This window comes from Synchiropus splendidus, chromosome 8 (genome assembly GCF_027744825.2).
Source record: "Synchiropus splendidus isolate RoL2022-P1 chromosome 8, RoL_Sspl_1.0, whole genome shotgun sequence".
NCBI classification, from domain to species: domain Eukaryota; kingdom Metazoa; phylum Chordata; class Actinopteri; order Syngnathiformes; family Callionymidae; genus Synchiropus; species Synchiropus splendidus.
This window is the reverse complement of record NC_071341.1, coordinates 23,004,788-23,022,254: the sequence shown is the minus strand read 5'-3', so window position 1 is coordinate 23,022,254 and position 17,467 is coordinate 23,004,788. Positions and strand designations below refer to the sequence as shown.

Here is a 17,467-nt window from a genome sequence, read left to right as displayed (position 1 = left end):
ATATATATATGTATGTATGTTTATGTAACTATTTTACTTTCGCTTTCACTGAAAGACTTGACTGAATTTAAGAACTACTGTAAGTATAATAATTCATATTCAACACAGAAACAGGATTGTCGTTTCTATCCGGACAATGTCCTGTCGATGTTAAGGCTCGTCTTTCCCGGAAAATGAAACTATGACGCAATGACTGAGGTGAGGCTCTCAGTGGCTGGCGGCGGAGCTGGAGCTGAAGTGAACCGTCAGATGCAGCTCGCTCCGCTTGACAGCATGAGCGCGCAGGTCTACTGTTGGGGGGACAATTCCAGCGGGCAGCTGGGACCCGCCGGCCGGCCGAGACTCACACCCTGGTCCTGGACGCTCCAGGGGCCGGTGAGCCACATCAGCTGCGGGGAGCGGCACACGCTGCTCCTGACCGCGGACGGAAGTGTGCTGGCCCGCGGACACAACTCTCACGGACAACTCGGCTGCGGCTTTGACGACGCGCAGGCTGGTACGTCTCGAAACGGTAATATCCAAACAAGGCGCGTCAAAACATTAGTGCGAACAACCGAGAGAGAAAACGCCAAGCCGTGACCTCACTTCTATCACTTTCGTTTCTCAGTAATTCCGCGTGACGCAGAGCGAAGATGCATCCACATGTTTGCCTCTAAGACGCGTTTTAATGTCGTTTTCAGACGTGAGACGAAGGCAAACCAATGTTTCTGATCTTCGATGTCTGAACTTAAGAGTTTCGATTCACGTGAACTCACCGGACTCAAGAAAACCCTCCATTCAAATCTTAACCTCCTAGAAATCATCTGTTGAGTGAAATTATTTGGCAGCTGAATGAATGATGAGTATTTTGAAATTTAAAAGAAAACAATAAAATCCTGATCCACCGTTACGAACTTGCATTGAACCAATAAATCATTAATATATTCATTGCATTCGAGTCGTCTGACTCTGGCTGCCGTCGTTTTATATATTCTTCATATTACTGGCATCACGCTAGCCCGCGAGCGTCTATTTGTGCCGTTACGGTAGCGACTCCGTAAGCTCCAGTAAAGTGTAGTTGTGTGTTACGGAGATGATAAATATACGTTATGTATTTCAAGAAAGTGTCTTCAACGTTTTTTAAAACAAAAATACAGCTTAAACACTGTAAAAATATGGATATTATTAAAAAAAGACCACAAGAGGTTAGTGAAATCTTTCACTGGAGTCCTGTTCAGGGAGCTCTACTCTACTATCCCTGTGAGTTTGAAGAGTTTTTACTGTAGAATTCTGAAATAAATTGACTTTATGTACTGTAATAACATGTATATTATAAAAAAAATATTTATAAAAAAAACTACAAGAGGTTAGTGAAATCTTTCACTGGATTCCTGTTCAGGGAGCTCTACTCTACTATCTCTGTGAGTTTGAAGAGTTTTTACTGTAGTATTATGAAATAAATTGACTTTATGTACTGTAATAACATGTATATTATAAAAGAAATTATATAAAATAAACCAAAAGAGGTTAGTGAAATCTTTCACTGGATTCCTGTTCAGGGAGCTTTACTCTACTATTCCTGTGAGTTTGGAGTGTTTTTACTGTAGAATTATGAAATAAATTGACTTTATGTACTGTAATAACATGTATACAATGAAAAAATTATATTAAAAAAACTACAAGAGGTTAGTGAAATCTTTCACTGGATTCCTGTTCATGGTGGTCTACTCTACTATCCCTGTGAGTTTGAAGAGTTTTTACTGTAGAATTATAAAATAAATTGACTTTATGTATTGTAATAACAAGTATATTATGAAAAAAAATTTATATAAAATAAACTAAAAGAGGTTAGTGAAATCTTTCACCGGATTCCTGATCAGGGAGCTCTACTCTACTATCCCTGTGAGTTTGAAGAGTTTTTACTGTAGAATTCTGAAATAAATTGACTTTATGTACTGTAATAACATGCATATTATAAAAGAAATTATATAAAATAAACCAAAAGAGGTTAGTGAAATCTTTCACTGGATTCCTGTTCATGGTGGTCTACTCTACTATCCCTGTGAGTTTGAAGAGTTTTTACTGTAGAATTATGAAATAAATTAACTATGTATTGTAATAACAAGTATATTATGAAAAAATTATATTAAAAAAACTACATGAGGTTAGTGAAATGTCACTGGATTCATGTTCAAGGTGCTATTCTCTACTTTCCCTGTGAGTTTCAAGAGTTTGTAAAACACATTATGTCATGTAGCAACATGCACATTAGGAGTCATTTAAGAAAACCAGAGTCACTAAAGAAAGTCATTTAAGAAAACCACAAGAGGCAAGTCAATTTTTTTTCACTGGATTCATGTTTAGGAAGTGCTTGGCTACTCGCCCACGGAATTTGTGTACTTTTTACTTTGCAATTCTTGCAGTGACTTTTTTTAATTGTTTTCACTGTTGGTTCCAATAAACGGAAAAATGACTACTCCCAAACACAACTTACCTCTCACTTACGAATCCAGTGACATTTCACTAGGCCCTTTTTTATGCACGTGTTATTATGACATAAGGTGTAATTATTTTGTAATTACAAATTAAAACGCTCCAAACTCACAGGGATAGTAGAGTAGAGCTCCCTGAACAGGAATCCGGTGAAAGATTTCACTAACCTCTTTTAGTTTATTTTATATAATTTTTTTTTCATAATATACTTGTTATTACAATACATAAAGTCAATTTATTTTATAATTCTACAGTAAAAACTCTTCAAACTCACAGGGATAGTAGAGTAGAGCTCCCTGAACAGGAATCCGGTGAAAGATTTCACTAACCTCATGTAGTTTTTTTTAATATAATTTTTTCATTGTATACATATTATTACAGTACATAAAGTCAATTTATTTCAGAATTCTACAGTAAAACCTCTTCAAACTTACAGGGATAGTAGAGTAGAGCTCCCTGAACAGGAATCCAGTGAAAGATTTCACTAACCTCTTTTGGTTTATTTTATATAATTTTTTATTAATATCCATGTTGTCAGAGTACATGAAGTCCATTTATTTCATAATACTACAGTAAAAACACTCCAAACTCACATGGATAGTAGAGCAGAGCTCCCTGAACAGGAATCCAGTGAAAGATTTCACTAACCTCTTGTAGTTTTTTTAATATAATTTTTTCATAATATACTTGTTATTACAGTACATAAAGTGGATTTATTTTATAATTCTACAGTAAAAACTCTTCAAACTCACAGGGATAGTAGAGTAGAGCTCCCTGAACAGGAATCCAGTGAAAGATTTCACTAACCTCTTTTGGTTTATTTTATATAATTTTTTATTAATATCCATGTTGTCAGAGTACATGAAGTCCATTTATTTCATAATTCTACAGTAAAAACACTCCAAACTCACAGGAATAGTAGAGTAGAGCTCCCTGAACAGGAATCCAGTGAAAGATTTCACTAACCTCTTGTAGTTTTTTTTATAAATATTTTTTTATAATATACATGTTATTACAGTACATAAAGTCAATTTATTTCAGAATTCTACAGTAAAAACACTCCAAACTCACCTCTTGTGGTTTTTGTAATATGTGTTCTTAATCATATTTATTTATATAATATATTTTATATAATATTTAATAATATTTATCATCTCCGTAACACACAACTACCCTTTACTGGCGCTTACGGAGTCGCTACCGTATCGGCACAAATAGACGCGCATGGTTTTTTTTTTGTGGGCTGGCGAGATGGGTATTTGTAGATCGCGGGCTAGCGTGATGCCAGTTTCATATTGACATTTGCTCAGCAAAATTTCCATGTTAAAATAATTCTTCATACGATTGTGTCTCTCCTTTTCCCCATTTATTTTAGCCAGATCAGATGCGTATAGGATGGAATTCCCAGCGGCCATCGTGACCACAGCCTGTGGCCAGAACCACTCCCTGGCAGTGTTGTCCTCAGGCGGCGAGGTGTACTGCTGGGGGGCCAAAGACCAGGGCCAGCTCGGAATCCTGCCGCACAAATGGCTGTTCAGTGACAAACCCAGGTGAGACTGCGATGCTCACGCTCACTGGTTCTGCTCTCAAGTCTCACTGGTTTGGTTGCTTTGGCAGCATCGTCTCTTTTTTGGCCCAATCACTGGTGGTCCAGGTGTCGTGTGGGGACTCCCACTGCCTCGCACTCACTCAAGGTTTGTGTCGTACACCATTCAACACGGACCTGGTTCCTTTTTGCTGTCGTTGCATTGACCCAATGACCGAACAGTTCACACGCCGCGCCACCATCGGGGGCCCCCGGACCACTTCATTGACAGAGTACAAATACGGTGGTTAAATTTTTTCACAGTTTTTCCACCTCTGTTCCACTCTAACCAGCTAAATTGCTCACTCTAATTTTTCGATTTCTGCCAAATCTCTGCTTCTTTGAGCTCGATTTGTGGGCCAACGGTGTGACTTGGCTCCAATCTTTTAGGGCGACAGAGGACGAGTGCGTTTTGGGCTTTTCGTGGACTCTCTAGTCCCTAATTCAGTTAGGTGCTCTTTTTGCTTCAGCTCCCATTCAGTTTCAATGGGCCCAAATTTTCCACAAATCCTGGAATGTCTTGGGAATGCTGCCACCTGGGTCCAAGAAAAGTCATAGCACCCATTCCTGGTCAGACCCCACATTTTGGCGTTTGAACCCCAGGGAGGGAGTCGCGAATTGAGGTGTTGGGCCACTGGTGTAGCGCTACTCTTCCCTCACCAGGAGGCGACGTCTTTTCGTGGGGCTCCAACAGCCACGGTCAGCTGGGTCAGGGGAAGACGGTGACGCTGGAGCACCAGCCGCGGCCGGTGCGCGCTCTGTGCGGCACCCCCGCCACCCAGGTGTCGGCCGGAGCCGCTCACACGCTGGTGCTGACGCTCGGCGGCCTGGTCTACTGCTGCGGCGCCAACCTCCACGGCCAGCTGGGCCTCAACAGAGTCGATGCCAGAGGTACAGGTGGTGCTCACGTTCGGCCCGGGCGACTGGCCCAGCTTCAGTCAGAGTAACGTGACAACGTCTCCCAGGCAGGTTCAACATGTGCCCGGTGCCGGCTCTCGAACCTCTTGCCGTCTCCGCCCTCAGCTGCGGGGAGTCCCACTCCGCGGCGCTGACCCAGGTACGGTGGGCGGGGTCACGGGTGGGCGGGGTTTGGATCCATCATCTCAGGGGTCCAACAGTACAAGAAAGATGTTGTCATTCAAATCTGGAAAAGGGATTGATTATTTTCATTTGTTCTTGGAGTGGTGGTCTTCTGGACCTTTCTTCCACGGAGGTCTGTTGCTAGCTTGCTGCCGTAGGTGCGGGCACCTCTGAGGCTTCCAGGTGAGGTCTGACCCCACGTAAAGAAACAGCTGATCTGAGGCTCAGACCCGGGAGCAAGTCGACTGGAAGAGACATTTACATTTGATGTCTTTATTTCTTGCCGCTCTGATAGAGAGTCGCTCTTGCACAGACCTAACTGAAGTGTGTTGCTGGCAGGATGGAAGGGTGTTCACCTTTGGGAACGGATCTGACGGACAGCTGGGGAACAACTCCGCCTCTGACGAAGTCAGGCCTCGTCTGGTCGAGGGTCTGGACGGCCCCGCGTCTCAAGTCGCCTGCGGAAGGTTCGACTTGCAGCCTCCAGTCACGTGTCACAGGACCTCAGTGACGCTGGCTCTCCTTTCATTCAAGGCGCCACACTTTGGTTTTGGGGCGCTCGGGCCAAGTGTGGGCGTTTGGCAATGGGGACAAAGGTCAAATGGGAAATGGCCGAGCAGAGGGGAGTCGCTCTCCCAGTCGAGTTCCACTCCCGTGGGCTGTTGACGGGGCGGTTGCCGTGCCCAAAGGTGAGTCGCGTCGCCGTCGCCACTTGGTGATTTAGAAGGATCAGTACATGCAAACTGAGGTGTACATTTGGAGTCTGGTGTGTACTGCACTCTGCTTCCATTGTACCAGTCCATGTGGCTCCAGTGAAGTTTGAAATTTAAAACAGTGAGTCTTAACCATAGGGCCGGGGCCCATGGTTGGGCTGCGAACACCTCCTCGAGGGCCACTAAAAGTTTTTTGTTTAACCGTGCGGGACACGAGATGCTCAGTTTTAATACACCTGTCATGTATGGTGGCAGCAGTGAGTCACAGAACTGACTTGACAGCTGCACATCTGAGACAGTTACCAACTATGGAGAAGTTCTTGAGAAGAAACGATGATAAAGAAAGTGATGCTGCCCCCAACAGTAAACACTGTTCATCAAAGCACTTGTTGGATTTTATGGTGATACTTTCATTTACACTTCACTTAAATCTTCTTTGGCCTTTAAATATATATATTTATTTTATTTTTATTTGATGATATTTAGATATTCAGAATTGTATTCTGTTTCCAATTTTCTCAACACTTTGCTTTTGTATTGTTTTCTTTAGTAAATGTGATGAACATGACTTGCACCTGCTTCTGCTGCTGGATGGACTTTTCCATGACAAATATCTTTGCTTTGATCAACATGGTTTCATGTCACTTCACAAGGTTTTGGTAGATTGAATATGGTTGTTGATCCCAAATGAAATCAGGAGTCATCACTTCTACTGAATGGGCCCCGGGCCCCAGAGATGAAGAAGGTGAAGAACCCCTGGTTGAAAGTGTTTCATCTCTGGTGTCCGTGCGACGCTTGTCTTTCCTTCCAGACTTGAAGATTGCTGCCGGCTGGAATTCCAACTTCGTCTTCTCGTCCGTGGATCAGGTGCCTGTCAGATGACTTGCGACGTGTTGGTTGACTTGTGGAGTCACAGCCACAACACTTGTGCTTGCAGCACCCTGAGCTCTGTCGGATCACTGGCCGTCTTGACCAGAAGAAACTGCAGCGGTGGCTGGCGATGAGTGACAGAGACGACCAAGCCGAGTGGTCTGGACTCATGATCTGTGTCGCCACATCCTGAGTGCACGAATGGTTCTCATCCAGCCTTCCTCTCCGCAGCGAAATCAACAGGATGTTTCTCTCCAGCTCGAGCCTTGTTGCAAGTTTCACTAAAGAAAGGTGAGAGAGGAAGAGAGGAAAAATGCTGTGAAGTCCAAGTGTGTTGTGTTTCCACAGCCCTGCTCCGCCAGAAGAGGGCGCCATAACTGTTGACTTTGAGGCTGCGGCGCAAACCTTCGAGCAGATGCTGGCTGTGCCTTGGATCAACAGCCTGGTCAGATCACCTTCGGACACGTCACTGACGTGATGAAGACCTCACTCTTCTCGCTCCCTCCAGGTGAACGCGTTCCCCGTCCTGCACGATCTCAAAACGTCTGCGGCCACACTCCGGTCCCCTGAGGTCATCATTCTCCTGCTCTTATTTCCTCCCCTGGCGGACAAGGCCAACGTGATGAAGATGACCGCGTCTGTGGCAGTGACCATCTCTGAGCTGAGCCAGAAGACTAGCGACAAGCTGAGTAAGAACAGGAGGTCGGCCTGTTGCATCCTTGGGTCGGGAGGAGATCCAAATGAAATGAACTGGCCTTCATCTGGCGCTGTGCGTTATGGGACTGAAAACTGAGGGAAAAAAATGAAATGAATTGGAGTTACTCTGTTGCCGAGTGTTATCGGACTAAAAACTGGGGGGGAAATGAAATGAACTGGAGTTAATCTGTTGGCGTGCGTTATGGGACTAAAAAGGGAGGGGGAAAAAATGATATGAACATGAGTTACTCTGTTGCCGTGCGTTATGGGACTAAAAACTGGGGAAAATTTAATGAACTGGATTTAATCTGTTGCCATGTGTTATGGGACTAAAAACAGAGGGGAAAAAAATGAAATGAACTGGAGTTAATCTTCTGCCGTGCATTGTGGGACTGAAAACAGAGTGTTTTCCCCACAGACCATCGAGGTAGATTCTAACCGGCCAAGTACCGTGTCAGGTCAAGGTATAGCCCGAGTCATGGGTTTGCAATATCTTCCAGAGAGCCACTGGAGGTCGCTGTCTCAGCCCCTGTTCATGAAACAGCTGTCGGTGTTGAAGAACGCTCTCGTCTGCCTGGTGCAGTTGGGTTTCCAGAAGGCGCCGAGGGTCAGATGTGTGCTGGAGGCGCTGCAGCTTCTGTACCAAGTCAGTATTGATCGTCTTGACTCGTAAAGGAATCATTGCAGCATTGTTTCCTCCGACAGGCAAATAAGACTGGGAAATCGTACAAGGTTCCCCTGAGCATGTTTCATGTGGAGGAGCTGGCTCTGGACCTGTATGAAGACGTTATCCAGTGGTTACTGCCCCCGGAGGCCGGGGTAATAAGACGGTCATGACAGTGCTGTTGTTGCTTTATGAACCGGCCGTTTTTGGTGCAGGACGACAGCAGCGCCGCCACCGTCTTCTGCCAGTACCCATTTGTTTTCAGCCTCCATCGTAAAGGGGTCGTGTTCAACATCTGCACAGACGTCTATAAGGTGCGGCCGGTCGTCTCAAAATGGCTGCACCCTGGATCGTTTCTGCTACCTTGTGTTCCTGCCTCCTCAGAGGGACCTTCTCCTGCTGGACAGACCTGTGGAACCTGCTGCACCCCCGGACTCCCAGCTGTCTCTGCGCCTTCTCTGCCAGCTGTGTGTGCGCCTGGTGTACCCGCTGACTCTGCGACAGTACTTCCAGCTGACTCTGCGACGGCGCCACCTTGTGGAGGACACCTTCAGGCAGCTGCGGCACGCGGACCACCACGCATTCAAACGTGAACTCGGGGTAAAAACCGGACAGATGAAATCGATCCACTGAGTGGGGCACATTAGCATGACTCGTCACGACTGTGACTCGGCGCATCACGTCCTCCGACTGAACCCACAGCCTCGCTCATTCGGAGGGTTTGTTCCAGTAGCCGTGGCTTGTCCACACCACTGCAGCCTCGGTATTCAGTTCCATGTACAGACTCCTTCCTGGATTTATTTATCACGGCGTGTCCAGTCAAAGTGAACTGCAGCACTGTTCCAGAAGTTAGAGGTAAAACAGCCAGACATCAGCAGCAGGTGATGCTCATCATCAATACTGCAGTGGCAGAACAAAACACCTCAGAATCACCGAGCACGACTCGTCTGCTTCCTGCCTCCATGTCGCTTCAGCGTCAGGTCACATGCTTGCCTGCAGCTTGTGTATCTACGGAACTGATGCTGTCAGGAGCCGCAACAAAGGCAGTTGCAAATTCAAACGTAGATGTTGTTGTGCCCCTCAGGTGGTGTTTGTGGAGGACAGGAACCCGTCATATCTAAACGTCAAGGACTTCTTCTACGAGATCTTCAAGGAGAGGAAGGAGTCAGGCATGTACAAGTACAACGAGGATGAAACTGTGGCGTGGTTCCCTCCGAAGGTGAGACAAAGAACCACATTGTCAGAGTGTGAAATTCCTTCTGACATCTTCATCTTTACACTGACAAAAAGCCAAAAGTGGCAGAGAAGGACTACTTCCTGTTTGGGGTCCTGTGTGGCCTGGCGGTCTACAACCAGCACATCGTAGATCTGCCCTTCCCGCTGGCTCTCTTCAAGAAGCTGCGTGGTGTCAAACCGACGCTGGACGACCTGATGGAGTACGATCCCGTCATCGGGAGGTCAGTCACTCACGACTGCCAACAGTAGCGTTTGCTGAGCCGAGCTCTCGCCTCATGTCTTCAGATCGCTGCATTGCATCTTGGAAGAATATGGCGACGCAAAGCTGGAAGAGACGGCGGCGACGTTCACGGTGCGTTTGTCCTGCCTCTGTGACGCTCCACTTGCCTCACCGATTCTCTCCCTGCAGATCCACTGGGCTGGAGAGACCGTGGCTCTTGATCCCAGCGAGCCGGACAAAGCCGTCACGCCATCAAACAAGTGCGTGTTCGGAACCGTGCCCTGAGGAACGCCACTCTTTGCTGATGACTCGTCTGGTTTTCGGCACCGCAGGAAAGACTTTGTCGCCGCCTATGTCGACCACGTCTTCAACAAGTCTGTGGAACGGGTGTTCGAGGAGTTCAAGACCGGCTTCTACAAGGTGTGTGACTACAAGGTGGTGGCGCTGTTCCAGCCGGAAGAGCTGCAGAAGCTTGTGGTGGGAACAGAGGACTACGACTGGGCCACCTTCAGGCAGGTCAGCAAACCAGCCCTGTCCCACTCATGCCACCGTGAGGGGACGCACTTTGACATGCTGCTGTTTCCCCCTAGAACACGCTGTACCTCGGAGAGTACCACCAGCAGCACCCCAACATCCTCACCTTCTGGAGGGTCTTCGACAGTCTGACCGAAGAACTCAAGAGGACATTCCTATGCAAGTCCAGTCGAGGGGTTTGTGGCGGCCACTTCAGCAGGACTCCTCACCGCTGCTCTCTGTTTGCTCGGCAGGGTTCGTGACCGGGTCGGAGCGGGTCCACTACCTGGGAATGAAGACTGTCCAGATGAAAGTTGATGTTTTGCCAGACTCGGTCGACATCCATCGCCCACAGTCGCTCATCTGCCATTATCTTCTTCGGCTGCCCATCTACCCAGGGAGCGAGGCTCAGGAACAAATGCACGAGTGGCTCATTGAGGCTTTGTCGACCAAGAATGAGAAGCTGCCACAAGAGTGATTTCATAGTTTCACACTGGACACGTTTTACTCTCTCGTACTGCATATTCACACTTCATGATTTAAGACAGGGGTCTCAGACTTGCGAACCGGGGGCCATTTGTGGCCCTCATGATGCAACTTAAGCGCGGGTGTGGCCCCATATTGAGAGGACAGTAGTGTGTGTGAATGGAAAACACCAAATACCATAGTTTCCACAGTTTCCACTGTTTTCTGAACCCTGCGGCTCATGGGTAAACAAGATCTGTTTTCCTTCTTACATTTAGTGGGCAGGGCTAACATTCTGCTGCACTCTACCATGCAGAATTTACACTAAATCAGTCCCATTTAACATGGGGATGGTGGACTTCTACAGTTAAGAGTCTGTTCCACAGATCTTCACGTGGCCCCCACTGACTCCAAAGTCCACTAACCATCAACAAGAACACATCACTACAATGTTCACCAATTATGCTGCGATTAAATTGCTGACCCCCAGGCCCCGGTCAGTCAAGCTTGAGACCCCTGGTTCTAGACGATACTATACTATACTATCACGACTAGGATTGTTTTGAATTGAATCGATCGTTTTTGAAGCCAAGTGAAGCAGCCCAGTGTTAGTGTTACACTGCGGCTGCAGCTCTTGGGAATAGTTGCAGAGAATGTTTTGCTTATTCTTGGACCTGAACCTCTGACTTGAAATGACCACGAAGGAGATTTGAAATGTCACATTTATTCTTCTTACTTTCAATATGAAAAGCAGTAATAATTTACTCATCGTTTTAAAAATGTACAGCAACATTAAAGGAGGAGGTCGACGCGTGGATATCTGCTGTGTCAGCACAAACATTGGTAAACAGAGCCAGAAAAGTCTCCTGGTCGCGGGGGGGTGGGAGGTGTGCTCTTATGCAACCATGGTCTGGACGCCAACAGGGAGGACTGTAGAGGAGGTGCGGCGAGCGTTTCATCTGACCAGGTGGTAGGTGAGCCAGTACATGAAGACCGGCTGCGCTGCTGCGATCGACATGGTCAGGTACATCCTCAGCTGGTTCCGGGCTCCTCTCACCAGCCTCCCCTCCGCTGCCGCCTCCGACAGCAGCTTCAGACGCAGCGTCCGGATCTGGAGGCAAAAACTCAGCACGGTCAAGAGAGGCGGAGGCGGCGTCACTCGACAAGCCGCGCCGCAGCTGCTCACCATGAAGACAAAGATGGCGGCGCAGCACCACAGTAAGGAGAGATAGTAGGCCAGTCTTCCAAACAGCAGCCCCGCCAGCACTCCAACGATCATCCTGCAGAGGGCAGAAGGTTGAAGACCCTCTCACAGGTCAGGTTCTCCATCACAGGTTTGAGCCCAACAGTCCTGACCCCCCGAGTCTAAACCTCACTGACGGGTGTGATGCGGCTGGTCATTCAGTTCCCCCCAGTCAGAAGCACAGTTGGTATGACAGAGGCGTGATGAGACCTACCCCACATACTTGTATCCGGAGAAGGCCAGCAGGTCAATCGTGGTTAGGTCCGTGTTGACGGTGACCAGATACAGGGATAAAAGAACCACCAGAACCTCCATGATCAGCCACACGAAGGCGGAGCTGGCTTGGACTCCCAGCAGCTCTGGAGAGAACCTGCAAGACACCAGCGTGTTCACCAGGCTTTTAGCTAGAGGGCGTCCTGGGCCCTGTTTCCTCAGCAGGACGCCCTATATGTATCATTAGTGCCTGTATAATGCGTAGTGTCAGCTCACTGGTTTACATTCAATTGTGTTCCCGCACGGTAATTTCGCCAAATATGATAAAATTTGCAGATTCTCAAACCTTTCCCAACCATATTTCGGCTATTGCCATATTTGTAATTCGTAATCTTGCTGTAAATCGTGACACTCGCGGCATGGAAGTGCATCCCAGCGCCATGCGGACAAACACACAGCCCTTTCAGAATGAGAGCAAAATAGCTCCAGAGGGATCAAAATTCAAGTCGTTCTATTGACTGAATCGAGTAACAAGCCTTTATATGTGTGTTGTTTGAATGATTGAATGTTGTGGTTGTGAAACCATCACAGCAGATACAGCTGCTCATCTTGCATCAATACATGAAAAAAGATGGAGACACAAGGCTGTGCACACCATGGCTTGTAGGAAGGCAAAGAATCATTATAAAACTGTTTTTATTATGATTATTATTATTTTAATGACTCGGGGTCAGCCAAGTAAAACAGCTGCCCAGGGACCCCTGCATCTCAAAGTGTTACTGTGGCAACAGCAACAACTGACTTCACGTCTGTATTTGACTCAGAGGCTTGAGTATCTGTTGTTTATCAAGTTATTTTGGTACAAATCGATGTTTACAGCTGTGTTTTTTACAAAGCAAGTTGTTAGTTGTCACTCAACATGGTGTGTCTGGAGGGGGTTTTGGACGCCCTGTTTCAAAATCCTAGCAAAAAGCCTGGTACTCACTGACCCATGTTCCACAGTAGAGACGCGTCACAGTCATTTACCGGTTCTGTGTTCCCAGCGCCAGTCCAGACACCAGCACGTACGTGATGAAGCCCATGGCCGGGATATAGAGGTCCGGCGCGTTCACGTCGAAGCGAGGAGCCACCGGAGTGTCCTGCTGGTAGCTCACCTCCCAGTTCTGCGTGAATGAAACCAGTTAACATCCCGAGTCTCGCATGAGACGCTCAACAACAGGGCCGACCTCGTGCATGTAGGGGAACACGAGCAGCCCAAGCTTCCGCCCCACGTACAGAGTGTCCACTGCAAAGTAGTATTTCAGCTTGGAAATTGGGATGAAACGGTCCAGCTGCAAAACACAAAGCAATCTCATGAGCGCGCTCAGTTTGGTGTCAGCCATGACGACGGCTCGCGACGTGGCTCATACGTTCTTGTCCATCATTTCCTTCCCTTGAGACGCCAGAGAGCTGCCGTAGGCCATGGCCAGGTTGGACATGGGGTCAGACAGGATGGAGGAGCCGGGGACGCCAGGAGTGTGAGGTCCACTCTGTGGGGTCCTGAACACGCAACAAAACAACACGATCTGATTCACCACACACAGACACAAGGCTTCTCTGCTCCACGCAGGTCAGTTCACTTCAACATGTTGCATTAGACAGAGAGAGCAGTTGCTGTTTACAGATCACTGACAGTACTCGGGCTCATGTGTTCATTATCAATTTCAGGGTTTTTACATTCATTCCTGCACAGCTATTGTTCATACAACTACAACAACAAAGTCAAACATGAAGTGCCGGACAGGACGACTAGCAGTGTGATGGTCATGAGCCCATGAAGGCTCTTTAAAAAGGCGATCGGTGGAATCATTTAGTCAACAAAATGTTGTGCCTCGCCTTTATCGATCAGGGTTAGACTCTCTGTTGGACGGAATGAAATGTTTCCAGTCGGGGCAGACTAAGTCCCACCTGTAGCCCGGCTGTGACCCAGGGCCCATGCTGCTTGTGTCCTCAAATAGTTGGCTGCCATCCGACCCATCCGTTGAACTATTCCTGAGACGCATGTTTGAAGTCTCTGCAAGTGAAGACAGACGCTTCATATAAGTACAGCATGAAAGTGGATTCAGCAGACAACAACAACATGCGCTGGGACTAACCAGCATGCAACGCTACAAACACAGTTAATGTCACCGATATATCAAGATAGAAATCCACCTAGCTGAGCACAACACAGTGTGGCCCATGTGGGAAAACTGGGCTTCTATAAATGGTTTGCAGACCATTCGTTTAAAATGAAGAACAGGGGCGTTCCTGTCACTTTCGTTTCATTTGGGTCCGATTTCTTAAATAGAGAAGTAGCCGGCAGAAGCTAGCAGCTAGCAGCTAGCAGTAACAGCGCCCCGCAGCCAGGGCTCGACCGCACACGAACACAGGCGATATATGGACGTCTGCGTACGTAACTCACGCGGTCTGAACCCGGTTTGTGTTGAAGAATAATCCATGTGCTGTGAGAAGATGACGACCACAACAGTAACGACATCAAAGCCGGAAAATCAATTCATACATTTTAACCGGAAATAGAGACTCTTCGTCTGTCTAAAGTCGCTCCTTCTCTTTCAGCGTGGGATCCTTACTGCCATCTAGCGGTCATGGTGCGTCGCGTCCGCAAATAATAATAATAATAATAATAATAATAATAATAATAATAATAATAATAATAATAATAATACAATTGGCATTTTAATTAATGTGTATTTTCATTTTAATTAATGTTTACTGTTAAATATTTAACTGAATTCCAGCCACTCATTTCACTCTTAATGAACAAACTCAAATCCATCTGTCGCTCCAAACGCAGCACTCACGTGACACACGAGCAACAGCGGCGAGGAGAAACCGTCAATGTGACCTGTGCAGACACGTCACGGTGGCTGGGTTTGACGTGACGATGACTGGAAATGACTGAGTTTATTCCCAGAGACACGTCTATAAACAGGATCAGCTACATTTCAGCCCTCAGGCGCCGTGAGGAGCTTTCTGCTGAAGATCATGTCGAGCCGGTAAATCTGTGAATCACTCGCATCATTGGCAAAAAACAAGTGCTTTAGAGCTGCAAGATGCCGATTTAACTCAGCCCCTTATGTGAGGTAATAACGCGAATAATGAGGAACATTTATATATATTTTATTAGCTGAATGAAGGTTTGTTGTTTTCATATCAGATGGATTCATTCAACCGCAAACCATCATCATCTGCATTTCCAAACGTAATATCAGACGTTTATTGAAATATAAATAAAATAAATAATTTTCTTTTACTTCTACTATATGTGTGCATATTAAATTGTAATTGTGTTTTTGAAAAAGTAATGACCCCATTTATTTTTGAAAATATATTCAACTTTGGATTTAAACTTTGCATGTCTGATCTGATTATTAGATGAAGTATTAAAAAGTCTCATAAATGGCCGTCTGAAATCAACATACATTTCATTTATGTTCAATTCAATTTGGTTGTGAAGCAGTGAAATTGTTCAATGAAATCACGGCAAATGTTCTATATGAAAATTCCCTCGTGTAAACATGTATTTCCGTCCGTCCGTACAGAACAAACAGATATATAACCTGCCCGCTGCGGGGGCTGGAAACACCGGACGAAATCTAAGAAGCAACAACTGTTCCAGTGTCTGAGTGACGGCCCACTTGGTTGTCGTCCCTGTGAGCCTCCATGGCCACGCTCCCTCCCTGGTTTGTGCCCGGCTCTGCTCGCTGACAGCTGGACGCACTGTCCCTCCGGGGGAATGACCACTGCTCATTAAAGGGACTGAACTATGAAGGAGCCACACGTTGCTCTCACATGTTCACATGTAGGACACGTATGACATAAGGTTTTCCAACGTCAGACCTGGACCTCGCTCAAAAGCCCTGGCCGAGGAAGCTTCTCATGCGGCACTGATTTTGTCTGACGGCTATGAAGCATCGCAAGTATTAAAATCTTGACTTAAAGGTCGAGATAAATGTCGCCAACACGTTGGTTGAAATAATATTACAGTTATGTGAACGATATTCTGCATTATTTTTACCGGTGTAGATGAAGTAAATTCATCATTTAACTTTTTTTTTTTTTTATTTAAATAGAGCTGAGCTGATTCTGAGCTTGGTATGTGAGTAGCCATTGCCTTGCCCATCACCCCCCCCCCCACACACACACAGGCAGATGGATAATGTAGGTTAAGTTTGCCGCCTGACAAGAACAATCAGCTGACATGGTCGCCGCTTTTCTCCTCTGCCGAGAACAGATTGCAATTAAAATTCATTTTTTATAAACATGAGGACAAATTTGCTCCTGTAAAATGTGTGGGAATATGGCCACGGCAGCATTAAAACACCTGAGTGTGATCCTGATGAGAGTTCACGGTTTCAAACATCATTCTGAGAAGCAATGTTTGAAACCGTGTTGATCCAGGAGACTCCAGAAACTGCTTCATCATCGCTGGACAGAAAATGTGGACATTCATGAGACAAAAATGATAATATATGCAGTGATTTAGGGTATTATTAGTGCAAACTGTATTTCTGTGAAATTAATAAAACCTCATCTCAGGTTGTCTTGTGTCACGTAGACCATCCTGATGGCTCATTGTTGTCTTTCATTTCAAACTTGTCTAAACATGTTTGCATTTACAAATGGAACCGTCCCATGGTGGTGAAGGAGGACATGAGGTGTGTAGGTTTGAGAGGAGAGGAAGCAGAGGACAGGGGGAGATGGAGGAAGATGATCCGCTGTGGCCACCACTGAAGGGAGAAGCCCAAAGAGAAAGAAGAAGAAGAAAATGAAAAAGGATGCTCGTTTGAAGATTATTTTTGTTATTGTTACTGACACATGTATTGCAATATTATTACCTCCTCCAGTGAGGGGTTAAGTAACAAGGGGATTGATGCAGTACTGCAGTGCGAGCTCTTCTTCTCCCTGGTGTTGTAGGAGGTCTGCAGCGCTACTGCCCCCTGCCTTCCAGAGAAGCTCATTGCTGCTAGTGACATTTCAAAAGCCTATTATGTAGATGAAATAAACATGGCTGATAATATTTGATGGAAAAAGAAATATGACAATGTGGGTGGAGGTCAACACTCTCCGAGTGCCTTATGAGTATTTCTACGCACACACACGATCTTCATTGAGGCTGTGCATGTGCATCCGACCTGAGTGAAATGTGGCCATTTGCCTGTATTTTAACAGCCCTCATGAGGTCATACTAAAAGAATGCAACTGTGATGCAGCATTTATTTTTCATCCCTTGTTTTGTTTTGCCAACAGTAAATATCACATGGTCTTTCCATGACTCATGACTTTTGAGAGTACTTCTTCCTCCAAATATATTGAAAGACAATTGAAAATACATTTTGAAATATATTCCTTTTTTTTATCTGTCTTTAAAGTTTGGTCCACAGTTTTATTATGATCTATATTCAAATCAAATGCATATGGATGTATGTAATATTTTCTTAGGTTTCAAGGCATA

General features: G+C 46.1%; 2 protein-coding genes across 5 annotated transcripts; one reads left to right on the top strand and one right to left on the bottom strand.

Annotated features, from left to right (window-relative positions):
* The first annotated feature begins 169 nt into the window (after window positions 1–169).
* Window positions 170–11,328, top strand: LOC128764044 (probable E3 ubiquitin-protein ligase HERC3). Of its 3 annotated transcripts, none has more exons than XM_053873428.1 (23): window positions 170–496; window positions 3,848–4,022; window positions 4,090–4,166; window positions 4,721–4,948; window positions 5,023–5,114; window positions 5,477–5,604; window positions 5,672–5,826; window positions 6,662–6,717; window positions 6,788–6,879; window positions 6,952–7,011; window positions 7,069–7,165; window positions 7,229–7,409; window positions 7,917–8,062; window positions 8,122–8,235; window positions 8,296–8,394; window positions 8,465–8,680; window positions 9,165–9,299; window positions 9,371–9,537; window positions 9,602–9,668; window positions 9,726–9,796; window positions 9,869–10,052; window positions 10,127–10,229; window positions 10,304–11,328. In XM_053873428.1, exons 1-23 carry the CDS (start codon window positions 190–192, stop codon window positions 10,525–10,527), a joined length of 3,174 nt encoding a protein of 1,057 aa, XP_053729403.1. In that variant the 5' UTR covers window positions 170–189; the 3' UTR covers window positions 10,528–11,328. The 3 variants fall into 3 exon arrangements, with proteins under 3 accessions (XP_053729403.1, XP_053729402.1, XP_053729404.1); XM_053873427.1 differs by having other exon boundaries at window positions 170–511; XM_053873429.1 differs by lacking the exons at window positions 170–496; window positions 3,848–4,022; window positions 4,090–4,166 and adding an exon at window positions 4,208–4,301.
* Window positions 11,234–14,553, bottom strand: yif1b (Yip1 interacting factor homolog B (S. cerevisiae)). Of its 2 annotated transcripts, none has more exons than XM_053873431.1 (8): window positions 14,414–14,553; window positions 13,918–14,023; window positions 13,380–13,509; window positions 13,197–13,301; window positions 12,997–13,133; window positions 11,972–12,127; window positions 11,701–11,794; window positions 11,234–11,625 (listed from the first exon to the last, which is right to left on the bottom strand). In XM_053873431.1, the coding sequence occupies exons 1-8, from the start codon at window positions 14,448–14,450 to the stop codon at window positions 11,470–11,472; spliced, it is 921 nt and encodes a 306-aa protein (XP_053729406.1). In that variant the 5' UTR covers window positions 14,451–14,553; the 3' UTR covers window positions 11,234–11,469. The 2 variants fall into 2 exon arrangements, with proteins under 2 accessions (XP_053729406.1, XP_053729405.1); XM_053873430.1 differs by having other exon boundaries at window positions 14,405–14,539.
* Between the last annotated feature and the right edge of the window lie 2,914 nt (window positions 14,554–17,467).